Below are 24,465 nucleotides of genomic sequence, written 5' to 3'. Positions count from 1 at the left end.
CAGTTAAAAAAAAGTATTATTATTATTATTATCTTATCTGTGTAGAAAGAATGGCAAAGCTGCAGCAGATAAAAAGGTTAAAAACATAAGTTGCTAAAGAAGTTCACTGGGGACTAACTGCCTTCATTATATCTGGGAAAAGTCGTGTAGTTAATTCTCCACTGGGCCTGGTGCTGTCTGTACCCGAACCTAATAAAGACAGAGGAAACACAACTTAATGAATCAGTTACCAACATTAAACTACAGTAGAAACCACTGTAACATAGAAGTCTCAATAACATGAACAAAAATAAAATGTTGGGCGCCAGACAGGAGAAGGGATAAATTACCTTCCACAAGTCAAATTTATTACAGATTTAACTTAAATGTGAAAGAAACAACAACAAAAAAAACCCCAGCTGCTCACTTCCTTGTTACAAAAAACATCAGATAACATATAATTAAGGTTTCTTAATTTTCTCTATTTTAAATCATCAGTTCAAAATCATCTACATCCTCATCAAAACATTTCTAATTATTCATCAACTCAAAAAAAAAAAAAAATCTTAAATCCGAAATTAAACAGTTAATTAAACAGACATTAAATTAAACTTAGGTAGTCCATCTCAGAACACTAACTTTTTCATGTAGGTATGGAGTTGAGTTCAGTTCATGGGGTGTGTGTGTGTGTGTGTGTGTGTGTGAGAAGGGGTAAAGATGAAGGGGGTCCAGTTCAGGGCAGGTTGGAGGTTAGGGGCATATATGTGTTGAGTAGGGGGAAGAGAGAGAACACAGGGGTATTTTCAGGACAAGCAGGAGAAGCCAGGAGAGTTTGGGGAAAAAAGGGGAACTTATCTGTTTGTGGGTGTCCTCTGAGAGAGAGTAACTGCTGACTCCGAGCAGAACAAGTCCGCCTGCTCCAGGGATTCAGATTCTCTTCTAAAGTCTCCTGGGTCCACACCAGTCCATTTCCAGATTCTTCAGTTAAAGTCACATTAAGGTTTTCTTTTTTGTTTTGTTTTTTTCCTCCTTTCCCTGTCAATCTCCCTTCTCCTTTTGCTCTGACCTCCTTCCAGTCTCTCCTTCGTTTGAGTTTCCCTCCACACACAGCTCTCAGGTGTGTCTCATTTCTAAGTTTCCCTTCCCCCTCCTTACCAGTGATGTCATTGTTACTTTCTACTTCCTGCTACACCACCAAAGCAGCTATATTCCCCAAAACATACCATCCAAAGCATGATTATGCAAATTCATTCAAGATTTTATTTTAGAATCTCAACAACAGTCCAAAGGTTTTCACTCAGTACATGAACAACTTCATCCACTGTGACCCTGGGTGTTGACACAACATGTCTGTGTGGTTGTTTAGAATCAAATCGCTTGAGTTTTGACCAAGATATGAGTTCTTAAAACTTCACCTGTTGTTAACAGCGGGTGAATATTGACTTTTGACCAAGTTCTAACAAAATGTGATCTAAGTTTTTTACAATTTCCAGTAAATATACCACCTCCTTGGCAGAGATAATATAGTATCCAGCCGCAAATTTAACTTATCTTATTAATGATCATCAAACACATAAATAAACATGAATATTTTAATAAATATTTAATGTTTGGCTAATGATTGTGTTTTATAATAGTTTAGCTTTACAGTTTTAATACACTGATTTTTCATGAACATGTCATACTGATCCATTGCTGCTGGATTCAATATTTATTTTCAGGAGTTAAAAGCAGCATGTGGTGGCAGAACCAGTGATATAACTGCAGAAATTGACATCTCTTTCCTATAAATATAGATGACAAAACAAAATATCAAAGTAGATACTGGGCGAAAGAAAATGTTTGCACGGATGAGAGTAGATTAAAGACTACAGTATGTTATTACATTTAATTGGTTTGATTCACGTGTTTTGTCAACTAAACTGACAATAAACATGAAAAAATGATGATAGACGACTCATTCAGTAGGGCCAACACAAACTTAGGCACTGTAAATTTTTTAAATAAAGACCAAAGCAGTTACCGACGTAGAAGTACCTAACCAATTTCATACTTCCAGAACGTCACATAATTTGTAATGACATGTCCTCATCAGAATCCTTTCATCAAACTCTACTCAAACCCAACCTCTCAGCGTCACGTCTCTTGCCCCGGTTGGAGTCGGACTGGTTTGACTGTACTACAGCCGATAACGTGTAAACTAGAATTCAGTTCGCATTTGGCTGTGAGGTGGAGGCACCTCAGAACTGCACCGCGCTGGGGGGGATGTCGAACATGGAGGGGTCGAACTGCTGCCCTTTGAACGGCGAGCCTTCAGCGTCCCAGCCCTTCTTCAGCATTTCATGCACTTTCTGGAAAGAGACACAGACACGTGTTGACCCCGTGAAAATAAATACTGAATGTACGGGTGTTTCTCAAAGTCAAAGATCCTGCAGGCTTTACTGTACAAAATGATACAACTTTGAATTTATGTCACTGAGTCATTCTTTCAGAGGATTTTCAACGATGCCTTTGTGGATGCTCTGTACTCTTTAGGCATCCACAATCCTATTCATGTATCCTTTAAAAATTAACTGTAAACAGCATGTTCAACATGTATTTATGTATTTAAATCTATGCGTCTGTACAACTCATTGAAATTCCCTCATGAAATTTCCCTATGGTGGGATCAATAAAGTCTTATCTTATCTTATCTCAACCTAAGTGCTTAGATAATAAAATAAATATTGCAAAAAAAAAAAAAAAAAAAGAAAAACCCTAATAAAGAAGAATTATATAAATAAATAATTATTTGAGTACAAGAACACATAGTTCTCTGGAATTACACAGCAACAAGTCAGAGTGCAATATCCTCCTGAGACCCAGCAATGCATATTTACTTACAAAAATAAAAAATAAAAAAAACAACGCAGTCCACCGCAAAAAATAGTCCACTAAAAAAAAATGCAACTGAAAAAAAATCTTGCATCATGCTGTTTGCAATTATGGCAATTATTTAATATAAAAAAGTGAAAACTTTTACTTTCCTGGGTCTCAGGAGGATATGAGTTATGATTTACAGAGTGATAACAATAAGGTGTAAGTTAGAGTTATAGTTAAGTTCACTCGTGTGCACATGAAAAGAGAAATATTTAAAATGAATGTTGGCATCTGGGGCAAATCTAAGCTACGATGTTCCGTGTTGCAGCAGAACATCTAGATGCGGCTCCTCTTTTATTGTCACCCCTGTACTTTTATCTATCAGTTTACTAGATATAATTCTGATGTGTACTAATGAGCTATGTACTGGCTTCAGTGAGTGAGGCGGTGAATGAGTGGGTGTAGATGGCTTGTTATCGCCTTCATTTGTGTTTTCATTTCCATCTATTGAAAAACGTATCAAAATCATGTGTTACTAAAGCACCAAACTGGGTCGGGACCTTTTCACTGACACAGCCTTCACACTCACTGGACTGATCCATTCATGTGTGTACTAATCAGCATGACGGACTCTCGCCTGGACTATGAAGATGTGGAAGACTAAGGAAGGGTCCATGACTTTGAGAAACAGTCCATCGGTCATGCTCATATGGACTGCAGTGCCATCTAGGGGTGAGTGTGAGTCCGTCGGTCCTCACCATTTCATGACTCTGTGGCTTGCCCTGCTGCTTCTGATGGTAGTCGAAGGTGAGTCTGTCCAAAACAGCGTGCTCCTCCTCATCAACTGTTGCCATGGAGCGCTCCCGATTAATCTGGTTAATATCAATCTCTTTTTCTCCTTTCAGCACCGCGTTCCACCAAACCTCGGAGGTCTTATTGAGTGACAGCTGGAAGTCAAATAGAGCCGATTAAATCACTGCTTTTGAGTAAATCACGCAAACAAATTAAAGTAATTAGTGTCTGAACTCACAACTACACAGTCTCCTGGTTCCAGGCTCCACAGAGAGTTCTCAGTGTTGATCTTATGTGTGAATTCTCCCTCCATCAGTGTTTTTTCCTCTACGCCGTCCCTCACACACACTCGTACGCTGCTGGTCTGTAGGCTCACCGTCACCTGAGGAGAGCGCAAAGAAAACAATAATTTCTGACACAAAACGGTAATGGTTCAGACAGCAGTAGCCCTGAGGGGAGGAGTAGTTACACCTGTGTTTACCTGTCGACCCTTAACAACTGCCTTTGGTACAAACACACGGACCTCCACATCAGTGTAGTCCTGAGACCAGCTGTAGTTCTCTCTCACCGCTCCATTGTAACTGTCAGGGTCAGACTGAAATGCTTTCTGACTCCTGAAACACAACATACACACACATTAAAACACAGGTTACGCAAATTGCTTTAGGCCAGGGCTGTCAATCTCATTTTAGTTCAGGGGCCACATTCAGTCCAATATGATCTTAAGAGGGCTGGACCAGGAAAATAATAGAAAAATAGCCTATAAATATTGACAATTCCACATTTTTCAGTTTTGTTTTAGTATAAAAAAGTAGAATTAAATTATGAAAATGTTAAAATGTCTACACTTACAAAGATTCCTATTGCAAATGAGTAACCTGAAAAGCCTGAAAATGTAAAGAAAAATAAGTGCAATTTTAACAATATCATGCCTAAACTTATTATTTATATAGATGCATTACAGATGACAGTGGATCTATAAAAAGGCACAAAACATTTAGTAACAGGCAGAATATTGTTACAATTTTGGTTTGGAATTTGTGATTTTTTATAGGTTATTCTGCTATTATTTTACTGGTCTGACCCACTTGTGATTAAATTGGGTCAAAATGAGTTTGACAGTCTTGACTGTTAATGTTTACAGTAAATTTTGCAAATTCATCCTGTGGGCCGGATTAGAATCTGTGGCAGGCTGTATGTTTAACACCTCTGCTTTAGGCTCTAGATTCTCTCTATAATCACTCCTCAGTATGTTTACCACAGTGAATACACATACAGAAACAGCATTTTTCTGGCATAATGCAAAAGCTTTGTCATTTATTAGTCATATTTACTCAGTGTAACATTTATGGACATTAAAGGGAAGTGAAAAATGACAGCACGCAGAACATCCTCTTACAGCTGTATGTTCATAGAGGTGATGTGTGCAACTTCCTGGCAGCTTGTCTTGAAGAATTACTGCTAATTTATCAGTATTTTTTGCAGCATTTGTCCAATAAAGGTTTTTCAACAGTAGAAGATGATCACTGATGGATAAAATGACGATATCTTGTTGTTATTTAATAATAACAAATGAGATGCAAAATTGATTGATGTAAATGAACACTTTTTAACATCCTTTCTACATTATCTTATGAGCAGATCTACTCTACAATCTTCAGTGTACTTTCGTTTTAATGTGTCATCCAAATTCATGGCCACAGACAGTGAAAAGCTTAAAATTCATTAGAAAAACTGCACTTAACAACTGTATTTTTCAGACGACAGTAGCATCTCTTTCATTTCTGAGAAAAAAAGTGAATATATGCCTGGATTCATTTTTCCTTTCCTCACTTCGTCAAATCATCCCTGGATGATGCAGATTTTGTCAAAATGTCATTTATTTGACACAACATTCAAATTAATGTCACAGAGGTGGAAAGACAACAGAAAATATTCAGTTTTAAGAGGCTAAAATCAGAGAAACTGTTCTTTTCTTTTAATAGACTGCTCAGATCATTCCCTATCAACTGTCAATTACTCACTTCAGCCAAGGGGTAATTTTATGTTAAAAACGTTAAATATTGTGTGATTTAAGCCTTTGATGTAATTTGACCTGTTAAAAGTTGTGAAGGTGGCATAAGTGAAGAGCTCTAGTTGGAGTTACTATATAATAACTACACATAAAAAAACAGTACCAGGCTGACAGCTTCATGACAGCTTCATCTGATACTTGTTAATTTACTGGTTGTAGTCATTAATCTATGACAGTGACTCTACAACAGAAGATATATGTGACCCATGGGAGAACTCTGTATCTGGGTTGCCTCTTTCCCGGCTCTATATTCTTGTCATCACCGTCAGACAGCATCACAGGCTAAAAGAGCTGGACATCTTTACACTGACCCAGAAGTCTGACAGCAGCTGATTTCACCGACTGGTTCCTCCTCATCGGTTAAAGGGGATCTATTATGCATATTTTTATTCTGGGTCTCCCACAAAACAGCTTTGCATAATTTACAGTTCAAGAAACTCCCTGTTTATCTGATACTGGTCTGGAAGACAGGCCTCTATCAGAAATAGGCCATTTTCTTTCTGGCCCCCCTCCCGAAAACTTCTGTTCTCATTGGCCAGTTTACAGGAAACCTGCCAAGACCCAGCACACAGCGTCTGTGAGCACCACACCCATGGAAACTTTTCAACCCATATGTACCAACTGGAGGATGAAACTGATCTGGAATATGATACATGAACACTATTAAATACACAAAAAGAAATATCACCGCAGAACATATTTGTAGTGAATATTTTAGCCTGTACCTGGTCATTGTAGGACGTACTTTGACCATTTACATGTAAGTCAGTCATGACTTTATAATTTGTGTGCATGTTGTGCCTGTATTCGAGGCTTTTTTTTGCAAAATCTATGATAAGTTGGTCACCAAAAAAAATACATTATCACCACTTAAAACTTTCATAAAGTATTTATTTCAGACAAAGGTAATGTAGCCTTATCTAATGACCAGGTAAATCATAGCTAGAAAAGCCAGAATTTCAAATTTTAGCTTTATCTGACCAATGGTTTTCAAGATATCTCAATTTCATTTTTTCACTTTTTTGCGCAAAAAGGCCGTGGCAGCCAAATTTCAAATTGCTGTAACTCAGCAACCACTGGTCCGGTTTTAAAACACAAGGTATTTCTGTAAAGGGGAGACCATAGGGAATCTAAATCTAACATTCTTTTGTGCATGGGTACTTCTGAGTTAGATGACCTTTTGACCTAGATTTTTACCTTAAAATTGACACTGTGGGACACGCCCAACCTCTTTGACACCATTATGAAAAATGTAGCCCTATGTGTCAACTACAGCATATAAAAAAACTGGAGGGGTTTTCTTTTTTATTTTCATACAATACCATGTAGAAGCTGACATGCCCGTTCCCTCAGAGATCCATTCAGTGTCCTTTCTGTATACTTCCATACACAGTGTCTCAAGTTAATGTATTCCAAGAAATACTGTCAACCTCAAAACTAAATTCAATGAAAATTTCACAACTGTCTCAGTCTTATGAACACTAGGTGCCTGATTATTATTATTCTGACATGTCTCTCACACATTGGTTGGGAACACAGAGAAGTAAAAGTGTATTTACTGAGATGCACTGGAAAAGACCTCCAATGAAGTGAAATGATTAATAACTTAAAGATTATTTAAAGACTTGTTGACACTTGGAGTTACTCACTCTTTGGTGTTGGCAGTGGCTGCCTGGTCTGCCTGAGGTAACTGGTCTGTGCTGCTGCTGGACTGAGGCTTGTCTGCCGGTTCTGACGGGGCAGGACGTGAAGCGGCCCCACCGTCCAAGGGGGAGGTTTCCATCTGGGCATCCTCTGATGTCCTCTGCTCTTTGGTTTCCTCTTGAGGCTCAGACATGACTTCCAGCTCCTGAACTGCCGGGGGAACAGATCTACTCTCCTCTCTCTGCTGCCACTCAATCACCTGTCGCTCCCTGTCGTGCTCTGCCACTTTCTCAAACAACTTAAATGTCTGAGGAGGAAACACAAGATTTCACAGATGAAATGATTCAAGTAATCCATTAGTGTGGGATCATGATAAAACAGGGTATAAACCTGGATTTGACCAATTCACTCATCTTTAACCGGAGAGGAAAACACTTTTAGACCTTGTTTGGCACTGGGACTCACTTTAGTAGTCATGAACCTTTTACTAAAAGTACTACTGCATTCAAAACTGTATCTATGTAAAAGTATTATGAGCAAAGTGTATTACAAACATTGACATAAAAGTAGTTACTACACAATTTAAATGCTCCCTCAGTCAGTGTTCATGATTATATTTGAGATTTTTTGATACATTAAACTACTCTATATATGTACATGTTTAGGGTTGAAATTATTTCAACTACTACTGGTAGTTTAATCTATAACAATGCACCATATTCTATAAGATCATCAGAAGTTTGTTGCCTCAGTGTCCTATGAGAACCACTTATTTCTAAAAAGTGAAGAAGGTCTCGGGAAAATAGTTTTCAATGAAAATGCATTTTAATAAAAGAGGGATTTTAAAAATATTATATAATGCAACCTTAAAAAGAAACTAAACCCCTGAACAATGTTCACTTTAAACACTGGTTTTATTACTAAATAAAATTAAGTTTTAGTAGTGGCTATATAGTAAACTAGAAAGTAACTGAAAATGTCAGACAAATGCTGAGGTATACAACATTTCCTCTGAGAAGTAATGGAGTACAAGTATGAAGCTACACTGACCTAAAGTAAAAGTAACAGTTAAAGTACTTTAGTACATCCCAGCACTGCACTTTATCACAGAGTTGTATTTTACAAACAAGGTCATTTTAATGTTTAGAATCATAAACAGATTTCAGTATTTAACTTAGTTGTGGTCAGTCTGACTTTATCCTCTGTTTGGCCTTTGTGGGTCCAAATATATGAAAGTTACAAACCTAGGAAAATTAGCTACCAATTTTAAGACTACATTTCCCTGACAAATAAGTAAATGTAATTCAACTTTTTAGATTTAAATAAAAGGCTGTTTTTATTTCAGCCACTTTCCACATCTTACCTAGCTAAAGAAGAATCACACTGCTCATTAAATATCAGTGACTGCTCTGCCAACACACGGACAGTTAGCTCACTTATGACTCCGACAAAGGTTTATAAGGTTTTCTGTTACATAATATCAGCAGAGTAACGTAGTAGTTTTACTGGGAGATAAATCTGACTGTCGCTCTCGTCATGAGAATGTGTAACTATATTTCATCAAAGTGAACTTCACCTTAAGAACCATCTTCTCCGCCACTCCAGGAGGAAAGCCCATCTTGTCATTAGGACTTGACAACAGGCGATAAAAGTCCGTCTTGCGGTACAAAAAGCCAAAGTAGACCTGTAGAAAGTCCTGTATGTTTCCCACATGCTGCAGAATCCCCAGCAGAGCGTTGTCGTACATCTCTGTCATCTCCAGCGGCGACGCCATCGCAGCCTGTAATAGTTATCCGTTTATGCGTTAAACTCTTAAGTATTTATGCCAACAGTTTACCTGCAAAAACAAGTCTTTGTGAACTAGTTTAAGTAAAAAACAAGGAGGACTTGCTGGGTCAAATTTCTTGAAGCCTGCGCTGCTCTTTCCAGAACAATAACACTTCCGGTTCCTTGACTTTCAACGTTAAATTTAAAAAAAAAAACGTAAAGCTTGACGAGAATCGTGAGATCAAAATATAAAACACTAAAAAATAAATTATTTATTTATTTACTTTCCTAATGATGATAATTATCCAAATATATTTATTTAAAGCGAAATTCTCCCTACTTTATTTTATTTTTTCCCTTTTCCGGTTAGTACAGCTCAACAATCATCCGGTGGAAACGGATACATGGCCGTTAATAAATAGTTCCACTTTACAGTCGCAATTTCCATAAAAATAACAATTTAGCCAACGTAAAGCAAGTTACTATTATTACAGTGCTACAGACATATAAAAATACATAAAAAAAAACTGTAGTGGCTTGAGACCAACAGCACAAAGTCAATTCCCTGATCATTATTATTACACTCCAAATATCTGGGCAGTGAAAAAGCATGGCGGCGTCCTTGAGCAACTCAGGGAGCGCGAGGCTACTGGTAAGGATTTTAATAAAACTGCAACATTTTGGAAATCGATTATTAACAAAGCGAATTTATATTACGCGTTTACTGATGTACATATCACACTTCATTTCAGCTCTAACAATAACCTTTCGGTTTAATTGCTTAAAAGCTATTAGCTAACTGTTAGCTAATGTCATATTGTAGCGTTCGGATGTGAAACTACAACAATAAGATTAAGATTTTTCTCTAGGTTTCTGATATAAAGTTACCTAGTTTCTAAGCAACAAACGAACTGGCAATACTTGTCTTCTTAGTGACGTTTAGTATTGCTCCACAGACTAGAGATGAATCTCGGATTTCACTGTCATTGATGTACTTAAAGTTTGTGACATGTGCGAGTACACAGAGTGGAATGTATGTTTTACTTCTTCATGTTCATGTTACTATGATTGTTGTAGTAACATTAAACACAGCGTACACAAACACAGCTTTATGTTGTATTTCACCTGTTTTTAACTGTGGTGTATATCATCCACAGAAGTGCAACACTGTGACCATACCCTCTTTTTTCACAATAGCCCAGTACAAACACTCTGACAGCACTTCTGTCTCTGATGTTGTGTATGGAAATTTGGTAGGGTTAACTCTAATCACTAGCTTTCTTCTTTTCAGAATGCCTTAACCAGGTCCGGTTTATTTTGCAATACCTTTGGAAGCAGAGCCCTCCATGTCACTGCTGTGTGCTGCAAGGTAAACACTGCTTTCCTCTCATCATCTCTGAACAGTAAGATAAGTATTCTGATAACTTTTAGCATTTTAACAAATGAAAGTATGTCCAAATCCTTCAGTTACTGGTTTTTCATAGTAATAGAACTGATGAACGTAAGACAAGTTAAAATTCATGTAAAGAAAGCTCTTTCACAAACTTGTTTAGTAATAAATTTAAAAAAAAAACAGTCTCTACACCTCTGACTCTAACACAGAGGTCTGTTGGCTTTAAGAAGGGATGTAGACACCTTGTTTATTTCTATTTCTTGGTTTTACCTTCATCTTCCAGAATCGAGCAGCTCGTATCCGTGTGGGGAAAGGAGACAAACCTTTAACCTATGAGCAAGCATTCCACCCTCATCACATCGGCCACCACAAAGGATGGCTCTCACAGCAAACCTGTAATACGCTTATCCATATTTACCACTTACCCTTTATTTTTTAACTTTAAAAATATCATGTATTGTTGTGTTCTTATCTCTTTTCTTCATATCTGAACTGTTACATGGTGATGAATAATATTTGACATGATTAAAAAGTTTCAGTGCAGTAGAAAGTGGAACTTCACATGATTGTTTTCTGAAATAGTCAAGCTTGTTAGAGCCTCTTCTCTCTCTTCTGTCCCTTATTTTTTTCCCCCCAGAAATCCATAGTTCTTACATTACATGACTATGCAGTGGTTCTATATTATATATAAACGATCCCGTGTGTTTGAATGATTGACTTGTCTCTGGTGATTAATAAGACTTAAGAAGAACTTTGCAGAATGAATTTATATTATAAAAAATAACAAAATAACTGAGGTTTTATATCAAGACTCTCAGGATAATATTCTGCACCTTTTCTTCTAGGTCACCTCAAAGGAGAAGGGGGAGCAGCCGAGCGGGCAGTAGAGGACGTGTTCATCAGACGATTCATGTTCGGGACCTTCCATGGCTGCCTCGCCAATGAGATTGTGATCAAAAGGCGTGGCAACATGGTCATTGTGTGCGCTTTAATGTTGCAGAAGATGCCACCGATGAAGTTCTACTTCTTAATAGGCTATTCAGAGACACTACTGTCATATTTTTACAAATGCCCAGTTAAGTTAGAGGTCCAAACGCTCCGAGATAAAGCTATTTATAAGTACATCTAATTTAACTGCGCTGATGCTGGGACTTTGTTTGTTCTACAATCAGTTGGATTTTGTTCTTGTGCAAAGTACAAAGCCAAAGTTACCTACTAACGTGTTGTCATTGGCAATTTCAACTTTGATAAATTTAAAGCTCTCATTTGTGTTCTGTTTCAATTTCTGTCACATACAAACCTTTTCACCAATACAGTTTATGAAATGAATTCTAAAAATGAAAAGATGTTATAAATGTAAACATCATTCATTTTCATTAAAAGATGTATTGGGTTTTAATACATTGGATGTATATGGATTTTCAACCACCTGTGTTATCCCTGAAGATTTTACCAAAAAAGTCATGTTTGTGTACATATATCTAAAAACACCTAGATTTAAAGTCTTCTTTTATTTATTTCAAATCAATTTCATCACAGTGCAAATACATTCACATTTAAGGCACATGAGCCTTGTCAGTGCAAACACAAGGCACACAAATTAAAGCATTGGTTTCATATTTCATTTCCCTTAACTAATTCCTCACAATTAAAAAAAACATTTCTCACATGTATCGCCTGATAAAAGACACTTATATGTTAATACTCTAAAAAGTAATGGACAAAACATCAGAATTCAGATCTTGAGCTGAGTCCATTTTTAAATGTCTAGGCACATATGTGGTGTCCACACAAGAAAGACCAGCTGTCTTTACTTCTTCAATCAAAGTGCTGAAAAGATAAAATCATGAGCAGGCTGTCAATGTATTAAACTGAGCTGTACTGTTCACCCTCCACAGACTGAATTAGTGTCAGCTGCAGTGTACCAGTAAACCTTTGGTTAAAAACAAATGTATCTTTACAGATAGAGGCAACATTGTGTGTGTGTGTGTGTGTGTGTGTGTGTGTGTGTGTGTGTGTGTGTGTGTGTGACTGGCAAAATGCTCAGAGCATCATAAACCCTGAATTAGTTGAAGGACAGTTGGTTTATGGTGCATTTTATATCCAGACACAGACTGACGGAAACATGGATGGGTCTGTATTCACAGTCTAAACTAAATGAATAAGGACAGTGTAATAAACTCTTAAAAGCATAAGAAACATGAGCACAGCTCAAAAGAATCCAACTACATGATACGTGTGTGAAAAGAAAGGCCTTTGACCAAATGGTTGGATAACCAAACCCATGTTCCTGTGAGTAATATGTAGTCAGTATTTAAGGCAGCTCCTGGAATCTGTAAACTCATGGCTGTGGTCTGTCCCGCCTTACTGCCTCATCCTCACTTGTATTCACGGCAGCTGCTGCCCACACAAGACTGGAGCTTTATCAGCCGCTGGTTCATGGCCTGCAGGATTTGCGGATCCACCTTCTTGAAAATGTTCTCCAGCTGGTCAGGGTCTGAGGTCAGGTTGTATACCTCTACAAACGACTGAAGACAAAGAGAAAGAGAGACTTCACACCTGCTGTCACAAAATGACTCAAACGTGTTAGTATCACAGACACGCTACCTCGCTGTCTGCAAACTCGCAGTACTGTAGGTTCTGCTCTTTGTTGAGGGTCCTGACACAGGCGTATGTGTTGTTGTAGGCGTCCTCACACACACAGTCCGGAAAACATTGCTGTTGAAAATTACATGTTGAGTTAGAGTTTCAAATGGAAGTTATAGACCTTTCAGTTTTTACTTGTTTGACATAGATTAAAAGATGGAGAAAATATTAACAAAACCTCTTATCTTTTCTGACATGACTGAAGTTATACACATTTCTAATTTGAATTTTTGGAGATGCAGCTATTAGCTACTTGTATACTATGTTTTTTTACTACATCTCTCTGGGCATTTGTTTCAGCAACTTGCAGCTGCCTGATGTAATTTACATATGTTGAGGGATGTAGTTACGGTTTGTTTTGTCAGAAGTGAAGGAGATTGGACATGAGGTGATGAACTGTTGTTCCAAAGTTACATTCTGTATCCAAAGGGCCCATAAATCTACAGAGCTAATGTAGATAAAGTAACATTACATTGATGTTAACTAATGTCATCTGAGTGCCACTCACTCTTTGCCACAGTGAGGGTTCAAATACACATTTACTGCCCATTATTTTAGTTGTATGGTATGAAAAGTAAAAGGTTTGGCCATATGAAACAATAAGAATGTGTGGAATATTTGACAAAGGTGTTCCCCGTAGGCCTTACTGTGTATCTTGGTCCCAAATCAGTCTCAGCCAATTGAACTCTTTGTTTTGTCTCTGTGTTAACACATGCTGATCTTGGTGAAGTTTAGGTGGTTTTGACTATAACACCTATCCTCCAAATCTTATATTATCACCTTTTTTTTTTTTTTTTTTTTTTTAAACAGATACATGCAAGAGTATTTCGATGGTTGTCAATGTGGAGCCACTCTTACTTTGTATACTGCAATGTAATTATGGATAGATAGGGCTGAAAACTATGAATATAAAAGCATATCATATGGATGTATGTGAAATAATTGTCAAAAAGTACAATAGGGCATTTTATTTTTACATAAATCCTACAGTGTGCCTTGGAATATTTTTGGAAATCTTGCATGTTTATGCAGATTTTTTTGACTCCAAATAGTACGATATTTACCTCTGAATTGAGGATAAATAAAAGTATAAAGTACCGACAAAGACAAACACTTACAAGTATCTTAGTTAATTTACATACTTACACTGCTTTCCAGTTTATGAATATAAATGTCAGTTAGTGGTGAGGTTGTGACTTTTTAATACATGAATGAACAAAATAGTTTTAACTGCAGATAAATAAAGTTAATCTATGCATCACAATACATACATCCATATTCCCTAAGAAGAAACTGATCTCCAACATATCAGATTGAATCTCTGTTCATCAGCTAGAGATTTTTTTTAGCATGGCACCATCATTTTAGTGGGACCCACTTACAGATAAACCAGGTCCTAGTTTGGGGCAAGAGGGGTCAGGTGTTGGATGTCCCTCTCCTGTGTATTCGATGAGGAAATAAGGACGTGCTGTACCATTGCGTAGTGAAGGAGCCTAATGTCAAGAAACAGAGTTACAACTGCTGAAAAAAAAAAAAAAACCCACTGTAGAAAACATTTAGTTCCACTCAAAGAATTAACAAACCATTTGAGAGAGGAAGGACTGGCCATCCATATTCACAGCAGACAGGTTGAGTCCTGAAATGTCCAGCATGGTAGGAGCCAGGTCAATGTTCAACACTGGAGCCTGAAGGGTGGATCAAACACTTGTAGTGTAAATAAACAGAGACCGATACAGACAAAGAGACTAGAGGACAGACACCAGAGGACAGACACCAGAGGACCGCTTCTGACCTGCAGTGTTTGGTTTGGTTTGATGCCGGGGCCGCGGACCATGAGGGGGATCCTGATGTCAAACTCGTACAGCTGTCGTTTATCAATAGGCAGAGAGAACTGACCTGCAGCAGAAAAGAAATGACAGTAAACGCAGCACACAGGGAGCATAAGAGGAGGTTCATCTGAGTTCAGTTAGAGCAGGACCAGACCTGTGTGGTAGCCATTATCTGAAGTGTAGAAGATGTAGGTGTTGTCCAGTTCCTTTATATTGTCCAGTTTCTTGACCAGTTTTTCTACCATGTCATCCACAGACAAAAGCGTCTGCCACCTGCCGGAGTGTTATATTTCAACTGACTCTTCTTTTAACATGAAAACATTCAGATGCTCATTAAGGTTCTTACCTTTTTCTATACGCATTATCCAGGAATTCCACTGAGCTGTTTGGCATGGGGTTGACGGGCTGACGCAGGAGCCAGTGTTTGTCCTGAAACACAGATAAAGATGCACAGAAATGATAAAGATCCAAAAGCATTTTCTCATCCGCTCCAGAGATTACATCACACCTATCCTACGTCAACTTCACTGGCTCCCCGTTCAACAGCGCATTAACTTCAGGATCCTCCTCATCACCTACAAAGCCCTACACAACCTTGCCCCCTCTTACCTGACTGATTTACTGCACTGCCACTCCCCTACTTGCCACCTCCGCTCTGCAGATGCTAACCTTCTCACCCCCATCACCAAGACTAAGCTCCATACCCTGGGTGACAGGGCTTTTGCCATCGCCGCCCCAACCCTCCCTCTGGAACTCCCTACCCATTCACATCCGGAACTCCGACACACTCACCTCATTCAAAAGCCAACTCAAATCCCACCTCTTCAGATCATCATTCGAAAACTGACTGCCTGTTCCACTTCATCCACTCTCATCTACCTTCTCTTGTGTGATTTTTTTTGTCCATATCTGTCTCTGTATTTGTTCTTTGACTGCCAGTTAGTATTAACTCCGTATCTGTTTACCTTTTTGATGTATGTTTGTCCCTTGGCTGTTTATTGTAAAGCATCTTTGAGTACTTAGAAAAGCACTATATAAAACCGACGTGTTATTATTATTTTTATTATTATTATTATTATTATAATCAGGGTTCCTACAGGTTGCTACAAGTTACATTTAAGACTTTTTAAGACTACTTAAAACAAAATTTAATGCCCATTTCACAGCCTATTTCATGTCCATTTTGGCAAAAATTCAAGACAATGTATTTACTACAGCGCCTTGATTCCCACTGTTCTGAGTCATTTCCCACTAGGGGCTGCCAAGTTACCGATAATTGGGACCGAGCCGAAAGGTAAGGCCCTCTCACACAGTGAGAGGCCATGTTAGTTACTAATTTCAATATAAATGGTCAGTCTGGAATGGGTGGAACTGAGTAGACAAACGTTACTTTCATTGTAGCCTGGATATTTAACAGGCACATTGAAACACAATACAACAAACAAGTTTATGGCAACATAACTTAAGACCTACCATAGCAAATTTAATACCTTTTAAGGACTTTTTTAAGGTATTACATGCAGATTTGTAAGTTCAAGACTTTTAAGACTTTTTAAGACCCTGCAGGAACCCTGTACATACCTGCTGATCCACTAATTCTATCAATACATGTAAATAATTGGTGTAAAATGCAGTTTGTCATCTTTTCACGGTCATCAGATATGACCCATTTGGACGTTCAGAGGCTCTGTAGTGAACGTGGAAACACTGTCAATCTACAACATTGATTCACCAATAAAACCCATGACATTGGTTCAATGACAGTGGACGGACATACTTGGTTTGTGTTCAGTTAATGATAGATTTTTACAAAAAAAGTAAGTTTTTGTTCAATTTTCTATGTTTTTGATATATAACCTTCAACTTTACTCTGAGCTTTTATGAACATCTACATGATCAGTGAATTAAATATAAGGAAATACCTGTTTTACACTGAAAAATGCAAATACAGAAGTTAATATTGTAATAAATGGTGATAATCACTTAAGAAAGGTTAAATAGAGAGAAAATTTGGGGAACTGGCACAAAAGTAGCTGTAGGTTTTTATAGATTAAAAAATTGTGAACAACTTAGAAGTGTTATCTGTGTTTCTTCTTTTTGGACATACTTTTCCTGGTTTGTCAAAACTGCCATCTCGAGGCGCTTTTACATCCACAAACTCTTTTGGTACTGAGGGGCTGCTGTCCACGGAGAGTGGGGGGCCGGAGGGGACAGCATCATGAAAAAAGGATGCTGAGGGCTTCGGTCCTCCAAGAAGTGAAGGGATCTGTTGGTCTGGAGCAAAAGGTGAGTCACACATTAGAATAAAATAACAAAATGTGACATAAAGTGAGCCAGCTTGATCAAACGGGGAAGTAAAGGCTTAAAAACAAAAGTAAGACTACAAGTATGAGGAAATAAATACCAGAGAGGAGGGGAAAAAAATTAGTGTTTGGAAAACAGCTGTGAGCTATTATCACCTCAGGACACAAACTGGTAAAACACAAATAAATACATGTCTCTGTTATGAGTAATGATCCAACACTGTGTCAAATCAGGCTATAAGTTTAGGCTTGGTTCTGTCAGTTTTCTACTTTTGTGTTTTACTTTTACATTTTGTGTTTTAAAAATTTTGTTTCAATAAATGTTAAATGTAAAAATATGAGGCTGGGGGCTTTTGGCGGTCACTTTTCTTGCCTCATTTGTTTGGAGACTTTCCATTATGTGCAACTACTCAAACATTCATGAAGTAGCTCGGTCAAAAAATATTTACTACTGAATTAGACCCAAGCGCACACAAAGAGGAACAAATCCATTGCCCAAATATTTATGCAACACAGACTTCTGTACCCAGTACTAAACACGACACCTCGAAGAATCCTCTTAGAGAGGTTTCACCACCGGACACAGCCCTGAAGTAAAACAATAGAGTAGGATGTTGAAATAAAAGTGTTTCCTCCACACAAGTGAGTTTTACTATGAGGCTTATGATGGTATAAAGTTATTATGGGATATTATTATCTTTGCTAAGTTTGCTGATCCACAGTTCAATAAAATACTCTGCCAGGCTATTTTCTACTACCAACATCCAGCATGAAATATGAGTATTTATCTGTTTTTGTTGTCTGTAAATATACTTTCTCAGAAAAAAAAACAACTAAACTAAATGATTCATTTACTGTAACAACACATTTTACAGGTAGTGATTCATTACAAAGTTAAAAAAAGTACATATTTGTACTTTGACTCATACATTTTTGTTCATTTGCCTCAAGGTGGGTCACTTCTGTTTCTGCTGAATTTGTGTCTCCAAAGTTCATTTATATTGTAACAGAAAAATCACTGCAATGCATTTCTACAAACATGCAATAAAGGAAAGTTCAGTTCTCATAAACTTCACAAAAAGACAAAGCTGGTTAATCACTACATCACCAGCTGCTTCTAAACAGAGTCGACATACAACAGAATAAAAACACTAGCAAAATACAATTCTTCCCTGCTGTGTGGATATTGCTTGGACAAAGCCCAAATGACCTACACTATATTAGCCTGATTTCTTGTGGTCTTCATATTTCTAAGATACTGCCTGGTTATTGATTAACTATTTACTCTGCTGACTAGCAGCAAAGACAATTTACTAGACATTTTACAAGTATATAGAGCTGAATCAGACACTTTACAGGGTGAAGAGTCTTATTCTTCCTATAAATTCTTACATAATCATGCTTTAACATCATTAAAACATGATATAACACTGTGACGTGGCTGTCACGGTGTCATATGCACTCAAAACATACTGTTCAATCAATACTCACGATGAGGTCTGTGAGGTAGTCCTTCTCATAACTGTCTCCGTGCTTTTCTTCTTTGCCGTTGACGGACAGAGTGTAGTTGTAGTACTGAGAGTTTCCCACCTGAAGCGATATGATAAACAGACTGTTATGTGAAAATACTTTACATGAGCGTTCACTACTGAATTGTAACATTAAGGAATACAATGGAATACTGACTTATTTATACATTTAGATTTCTTTGGTATTGTTGGAATTTTGGGAAATGCAAGGGATGAGAACATGGTGAGTAAAAATAAGCCTACAGTTACAACTTAGTTTTTGGTTACAGATTGTGAAACAAATGTATATGAAATAATCTTTGTTCTGTGTGGGAATACAACTGAAAAGATTGTTCATTTAGTTTGTGTGAGACTCACCAAACTGTGCCACTGGTCCCAACCCAGAGGAACATGGCCGACGTCTCCTGCTTCTTTTTTGCCATACTGAAGACAGAGGAAGCAGTTAAATCAGCTAGAAATACACACACAGACACACACACACATTGTATATATCTATATATTTTGTGCAGATGTTGCTGTAAGGTTTATACATAACTACTATGAATATTCACTCTGACCGACAGACAGATAGATAGACTTTATTGATCCCAAATTGGGAAATTGTAGAATTGTATTGTATGTCAACTTTAAAGGGGGACACTGTCATTCATTTTTTTTGCAGATTTTTTAAACCAGAGACACTAGTTCTAGACAGATGTATCACAGCTGAAGTACCTAAATATAATTTTGTTTAATGCTATGACCACCAAAAGCAGTAATAATTCAGTTATGTTAGAGTTTAATAAAAACACCTAAGTATATATCAACGTACAGCAATAATATATGACATTTTTATCTCATGTTTGCGATTCAAGTAAAGTGATTCCTTAAGAAGAGAAGCTGATTCATGCAGTTGTGTGGACGGACGTCAGTTATCACATGGTCTTCATCAGCAGATACATGCTGCTTAAAGGCTCCAGGACAAATGAGTGTGTGTCAGATGTCAAGTGTTTAAATGTCAAGGATGAATCATCAAGCTCAACATTTAACTTTTTACCAGATTCCACCAGTTTTCCTTTTTCTTTTAACATCACATTTAACCAAATACACTTTTCTTATCTGTGAAAAGATTACTTTGTTGTATGTCAGTGAGGAAACAGGAACTGTGACAATCTGATACAGCAAATAAAGCCACTTCTTTATGTCAAAGGTGATTCAACCAAGGATACTAAACACAGAACTTACATTTTGAGGTTTATGAAGCTGGATAAACAGGTTCTAATTATGCACATGTTCACACCTGGTTAAGATACTTTCCAGCGAAGAACGTCTCATAATGCTGCTTTCCGAGGTAAACTGGGATGGTCTGGGTCTCAGGGCCCTTCTGCCACAGGGAGCTGGAGCAGTTCCCAGTTAGGGAGTTATTCCTCACCTCGTGGTTGTGGGGATACCGACCCGTAAAAATGCTGCTCCTGCTGGGGCAGCACAGCGGCGTGACTGTAAACTTCACAGGAAAAGGAAGCGAGAGCATCGATTGAGGAACAGGGGAATGAAAGGGACGAAAGAGAAACACAACAACAGTGAAGGACATGTGTGAGTCTGTCTTTCAACATTTCACAGCCTTAAGCAATCACAGGTAGGAACACTCACAGCGTTGACAAACGTCGCTCCTGCATCTCCGATTAAGGCCTTTGCTTTCTTCATAGGGGTCTACAGAGGAAGATGGAAGCAAAGTGAACACAGGCTTCATTTCCAAAAACAAATCACTAATTACAGTGGGAATACGTTATTCTACAAATAGCACATATGCTGGGTCTATTTGCTGCTGCATCATCCTTTTCCAGAAACCTGCTTTCTTCTCTGGTTGTAATGGATGCTTTCAAAGAGTCCATTACATCTGTTACATCTGTTGCAGACTATTTCACTAGAAATAAGGCGTACACTGTTGGGGCCGACAGCAAGTGTATATCCCCAAAATCCCCCCAGTCCTCTGCTATATAATAAAGCAAATAAATAACACAATGTACAAAAGATACCAACTTAATTTTGGATGATCGATATGAACCAAATTTAAGCTTGATTAGCCTACTATATCTATTAATAATGTCCAAAAAAACTGATTTGTCAACAGAAGCGCCTCCATTTGGACACAGTGACAATATTCACAGAACACCCAAAATCAATTAGGTTCTTCCCCTAGGGGTCACCTACTGTATGTTGGTGCTAAAGTGGGATAGTTATTACGTCCGCACAAGGGATATCCCGCCTGAATAATATCAGACAATTATTTGTTGAATAATGTCAGAAAAGATATTAGATATTTGTTGGACAATCAATATGAACCAAGTTTGAGGTTGATTGGCTGACTATTTCCTTAATAATGTCCAAAAAAAAAAAAAAAAAACAGAAACTCCCCCAACCATTTGGAAAAACACACCATCTGGTGTCAAAATATGACATCATGTAAACTCAAGGTAGTGGCATGAAGAAAGATAATTGTTAGACAATTGATACAAACTCAATTTGAGCTAAATTGACCTGATGGTGGCAGAATAATGGTCAGAGAATCCTTTTTTCCCCCACAAAACTCCATCTAATGAATGAAAATGACACCATATGAACTCTGGATGGTACCAGGAATATGGACATTTGTAAGATGATCAATATGAACCAAATTTGATCTCAATCAGCCTATTATCGCTTGATTTATGCCCAAAAAACTGATTTTCAACAAAACGCCCCCATTTGGATGACTTATGAGGGTCATATATAGGGTTCTACCACTAGGGGTCCCCTATGTTGGTTATCAAAGGATAAGAAATCCAACCATATCGGTCCTAGGTATCACATGAAGGATATCTGGCGGCGGCGGATCCGGCGGCATTTGGGGTAAAACCATTATATCCCTGAAACTCCATTATAATATATGATATGATATATGATGCATCATTTCATACGTTTATAAGAAAAAACACCATACTTCTGATGATGAAGATAGTCATTAGTTGCATCTATCAATGACTGAAACAACCAGAGAGTAATTCTGTAGTTTTGAAACTGATTATTACTTTGAATCAGTTGTTTGGTCTGTATAATCTGAGAATGTGGGGAAAAATATTGACTAGTGTTTCCCAAATGGTATCATAGAAGGCTGTGTCAGATCCATTTCGCCATCACAGAGATGGTTTTCCCAAACTAATAGTTGGGAACCAAAATGGGTCACACAGCTGTTTTTACTGGCTCACCCATTGGCAGAGGAAATTAGATCACTGTAATGATGATATGTGAATTTGCTTTCCTAATTAGAACAAACGAGAGTTCTTTGGAAGAGTTAATAAATACTGAAATGCAGAGGAGAAAACCGATGCAGCAAGATGAAAATGTTGGAACAGGGATGAATATGGTGTAAAAGAGTTGAAAAATCATGCAAAAACATATAAAAGTAAAAGAGGCAAGACAAGACAAAAATGACATCAAAGATGCAAAAAGATATAATCGATGGAAAAAACACAAAAAGCAAAAAAAAAAAAAATTACATTATAAAGAGACTCAGAGACAGTGTTATGATGGTGAAAGAGTTAGATTTGTGATATATTTTTGTAAGTTTTGGTCATGAAGGAAAAAAATAACACTTTATACCTGTTTATCTTTACAAAAAAGTGATCCATCAATCACCAAAATATTTGTCGATTAATGATTGATAGCTAATCAAATAATCCATTACCTGTAGTTCCACAGCATCCAAAGAACTAGAATATTGACTTTATGTCCAGACAGCTGACAGGACAAAGGCTTCACTCTAGCACCATAAAGCAACTTTAACTAGAGCTGCAACCGATTAATTGACTCAAAGTGATCCAAAAAATCATTCAACCACAATTCTCCTGAATCAAAGCTGTGTTTCCTTCATTTCTCTGCTATTAAACATTGGTTCCACTGTTGTGTTTCACATGGACGCTTATTGTGACACACAAAGAAGATTCAATTCAGGAAAACTGCAATAGAATATTTCCCTTCAATCAATTCGAGTTGATTCATTGAATCGGGAATTTTTGCATTCGCTTCAAGCACCTAATCAATTAATCGGTTGAAACTCTAACTTCAACCTTCAAAGAATCAAAAACATCTACCGGTCTGAAACTTTTACTAACTTTTGAACTACTAATGCTATCAATACAGTGAAATAACTCTGGTAAAATGCAGTTTCTCAGCATTTCAGCAGCATCAGATGTCTTTTTCAGATGCATCCATAGTCTCTGTAGTGAACACGGAAACACTATCATCTTCTGCAACATCGGTTCAGCAATAAAACCCATAAAGTTTGACAATTGACAATAGTTACAGATGCTTATTTTATGTAAAATCAATGATATATTTTGCTTAAAGTCATGTTTGCTTTAATTTTCTCTCTGTTGATATAACGACAGTTGAACATACTCTGAGCTTCAGGGTTCTTACACATTTTTCAAGGTCAAATTCAAGCACTTTTAAGGGTCATTTTCAAAATTTTCTAGCACGGCACCTTATTGCTGGGGTAAAATACACATCTACAGGAATGCATATATTGATTTTTTTTTTTTTTTTTTGTCATTTTTATCACAATGATGCACATTGTATTATGCTATAAACATCAAACATTATCTTTCATAATAGCAAAAAGTTTATAAATTCAAAGGGAACACAAAGTTTTATCCAAAAAAAGGAAGCTGATTGGCATTCTTCAGACACACTCGCCTAAAGATTAAGATAAAAGTGTACCTGGAGTTGACCTGAGAACACCTGGGAATTTTCTTTTTTGACATAAAGTTTTGTTTTTCTAAATGTTTCACCTCTCTGTAAGTAGCTTTGGCTTGACATCTAACCTGGCAGAGTTAATATTAAAATGAAATAAATAACATCACAGAGTTATAATTATAAGCACTTTCAAGCACTTAAACTAAAATTCAAGCACTTTTCAGACCTTGAAAACACAACACTGAAATTCAAGCATTTTCAAGGATTTCAAGCACCCGCACGAACCCTGTAGTTTTAGTAAATTAAATTATATTAAATGTAGGAAAACTGACAGAATGCAAAACATAACATTATAATAAATGGTGATAAATACTTGGTTATGGTTCAATTCAGGTGGAAATCGCCATAAAAATGCTTGTGTGTGTTTGTGTGTTGGTGTCAGAGTAAACCCACTGTGGCAGTGGCTCAGATCAGATGCTGTCTCTAATATCTCTAAAGTCCACACCATAACTCAGGTAAAACCGGCTCTTCCGGGACACTCAGCTCACCATTCCCCCCAGCGTCACATCCTGGTCGTCGGTGAGGATGAGTATGATGTTGCTCGGTTTTGCACTTTGCGCACACCTGACGCAGCAGGTGAGCAGCGCCGCGAGCAGCGTGAGCGTGACGGCTGCGTGGGGTCCTGCGTGTCGGTGTGCCGTCGTTCCACATCCGCTCCTCAGGGCTGCCATGAGGACCACCACCACAGCACCGGGCCTGTCTGTCCGTCTGCAACAACACACGCAAACACTGCACCGAAGGCAAATCCTCTTTCGTTTCCTGAGAAAAGGGGAGGATGAGAGAGAGAGAGAGAGAGAGAGAGAGCGGCTGGACGGACTGAAAGTTTGAGGAAGTGGAGCTGAGAGCTGGGGTCATATGATCAGCCTTTCTGTTTTTT

General features: G+C 37.7%; 3 protein-coding genes across 3 annotated transcripts; 1 reads left to right on the top strand and 2 right to left on the bottom strand.

Annotated features, from left to right (window-relative positions):
• Positions 1 to 1,216: 1,216 nt before the first annotated feature.
• Positions 1,217 to 9,273, bottom strand: nudcd3 (NudC domain containing 3). Its single transcript, XM_030150748.1, has 6 exons — positions 8,925 to 9,273; positions 7,354 to 7,655; positions 4,112 to 4,244; positions 3,869 to 4,012; positions 3,597 to 3,785; positions 1,217 to 2,330 (listed from the first exon to the last, which is right to left on the bottom strand). Exons 1-6 carry the CDS (start codon positions 9,120 to 9,122, stop codon positions 2,220 to 2,222), a joined length of 1,077 nt encoding a protein of 358 aa, XP_030006608.1. The 5' UTR covers positions 9,123 to 9,273; the 3' UTR covers positions 1,217 to 2,219.
• A 378-nt stretch (positions 9,274 to 9,651) lies between these two features.
• Positions 9,652 to 11,957, top strand: mrps24 (mitochondrial ribosomal protein S24). Its single transcript, XM_030150397.1, has 4 exons — positions 9,652 to 9,767; positions 10,407 to 10,484; positions 10,792 to 10,903; positions 11,354 to 11,957. Exons 1-4 carry the CDS (start codon positions 9,726 to 9,728, stop codon positions 11,635 to 11,637), a joined length of 516 nt encoding a protein of 171 aa, XP_030006257.1. The 5' UTR covers positions 9,652 to 9,725; the 3' UTR covers positions 11,638 to 11,957.
• Positions 11,694 to 24,426, bottom strand: LOC115430402 (N-acetylglucosamine-6-sulfatase). The gene is given in 14 exon segments (XM_075353506.1): positions 11,694 to 13,036; positions 13,116 to 13,226; positions 14,537 to 14,647; positions 14,738 to 14,839; positions 14,947 to 15,050; positions 15,138 to 15,256; positions 15,330 to 15,412; positions 17,091 to 17,149; positions 17,152 to 17,257; positions 18,778 to 18,876; positions 19,173 to 19,238; positions 20,095 to 20,298; positions 20,445 to 20,504; positions 24,077 to 24,426. Coding segments are annotated over 14 exon segments (1,557 nt in total). The 5' UTR covers positions 24,260 to 24,426; the 3' UTR covers positions 11,694 to 12,886.
• Positions 24,427 to 24,465: the final 39 nt, after the last annotated feature.

This window comes from Sphaeramia orbicularis, chromosome 12 (assembly GCF_902148855.1).
Source record: "Sphaeramia orbicularis chromosome 12, fSphaOr1.1, whole genome shotgun sequence".
Classification (NCBI taxonomy): Eukaryota; Metazoa; Chordata; class Actinopteri; order Kurtiformes; family Apogonidae; genus Sphaeramia; species Sphaeramia orbicularis.
This window is presented reverse-complemented; position numbering and strand designations above follow the sequence as displayed.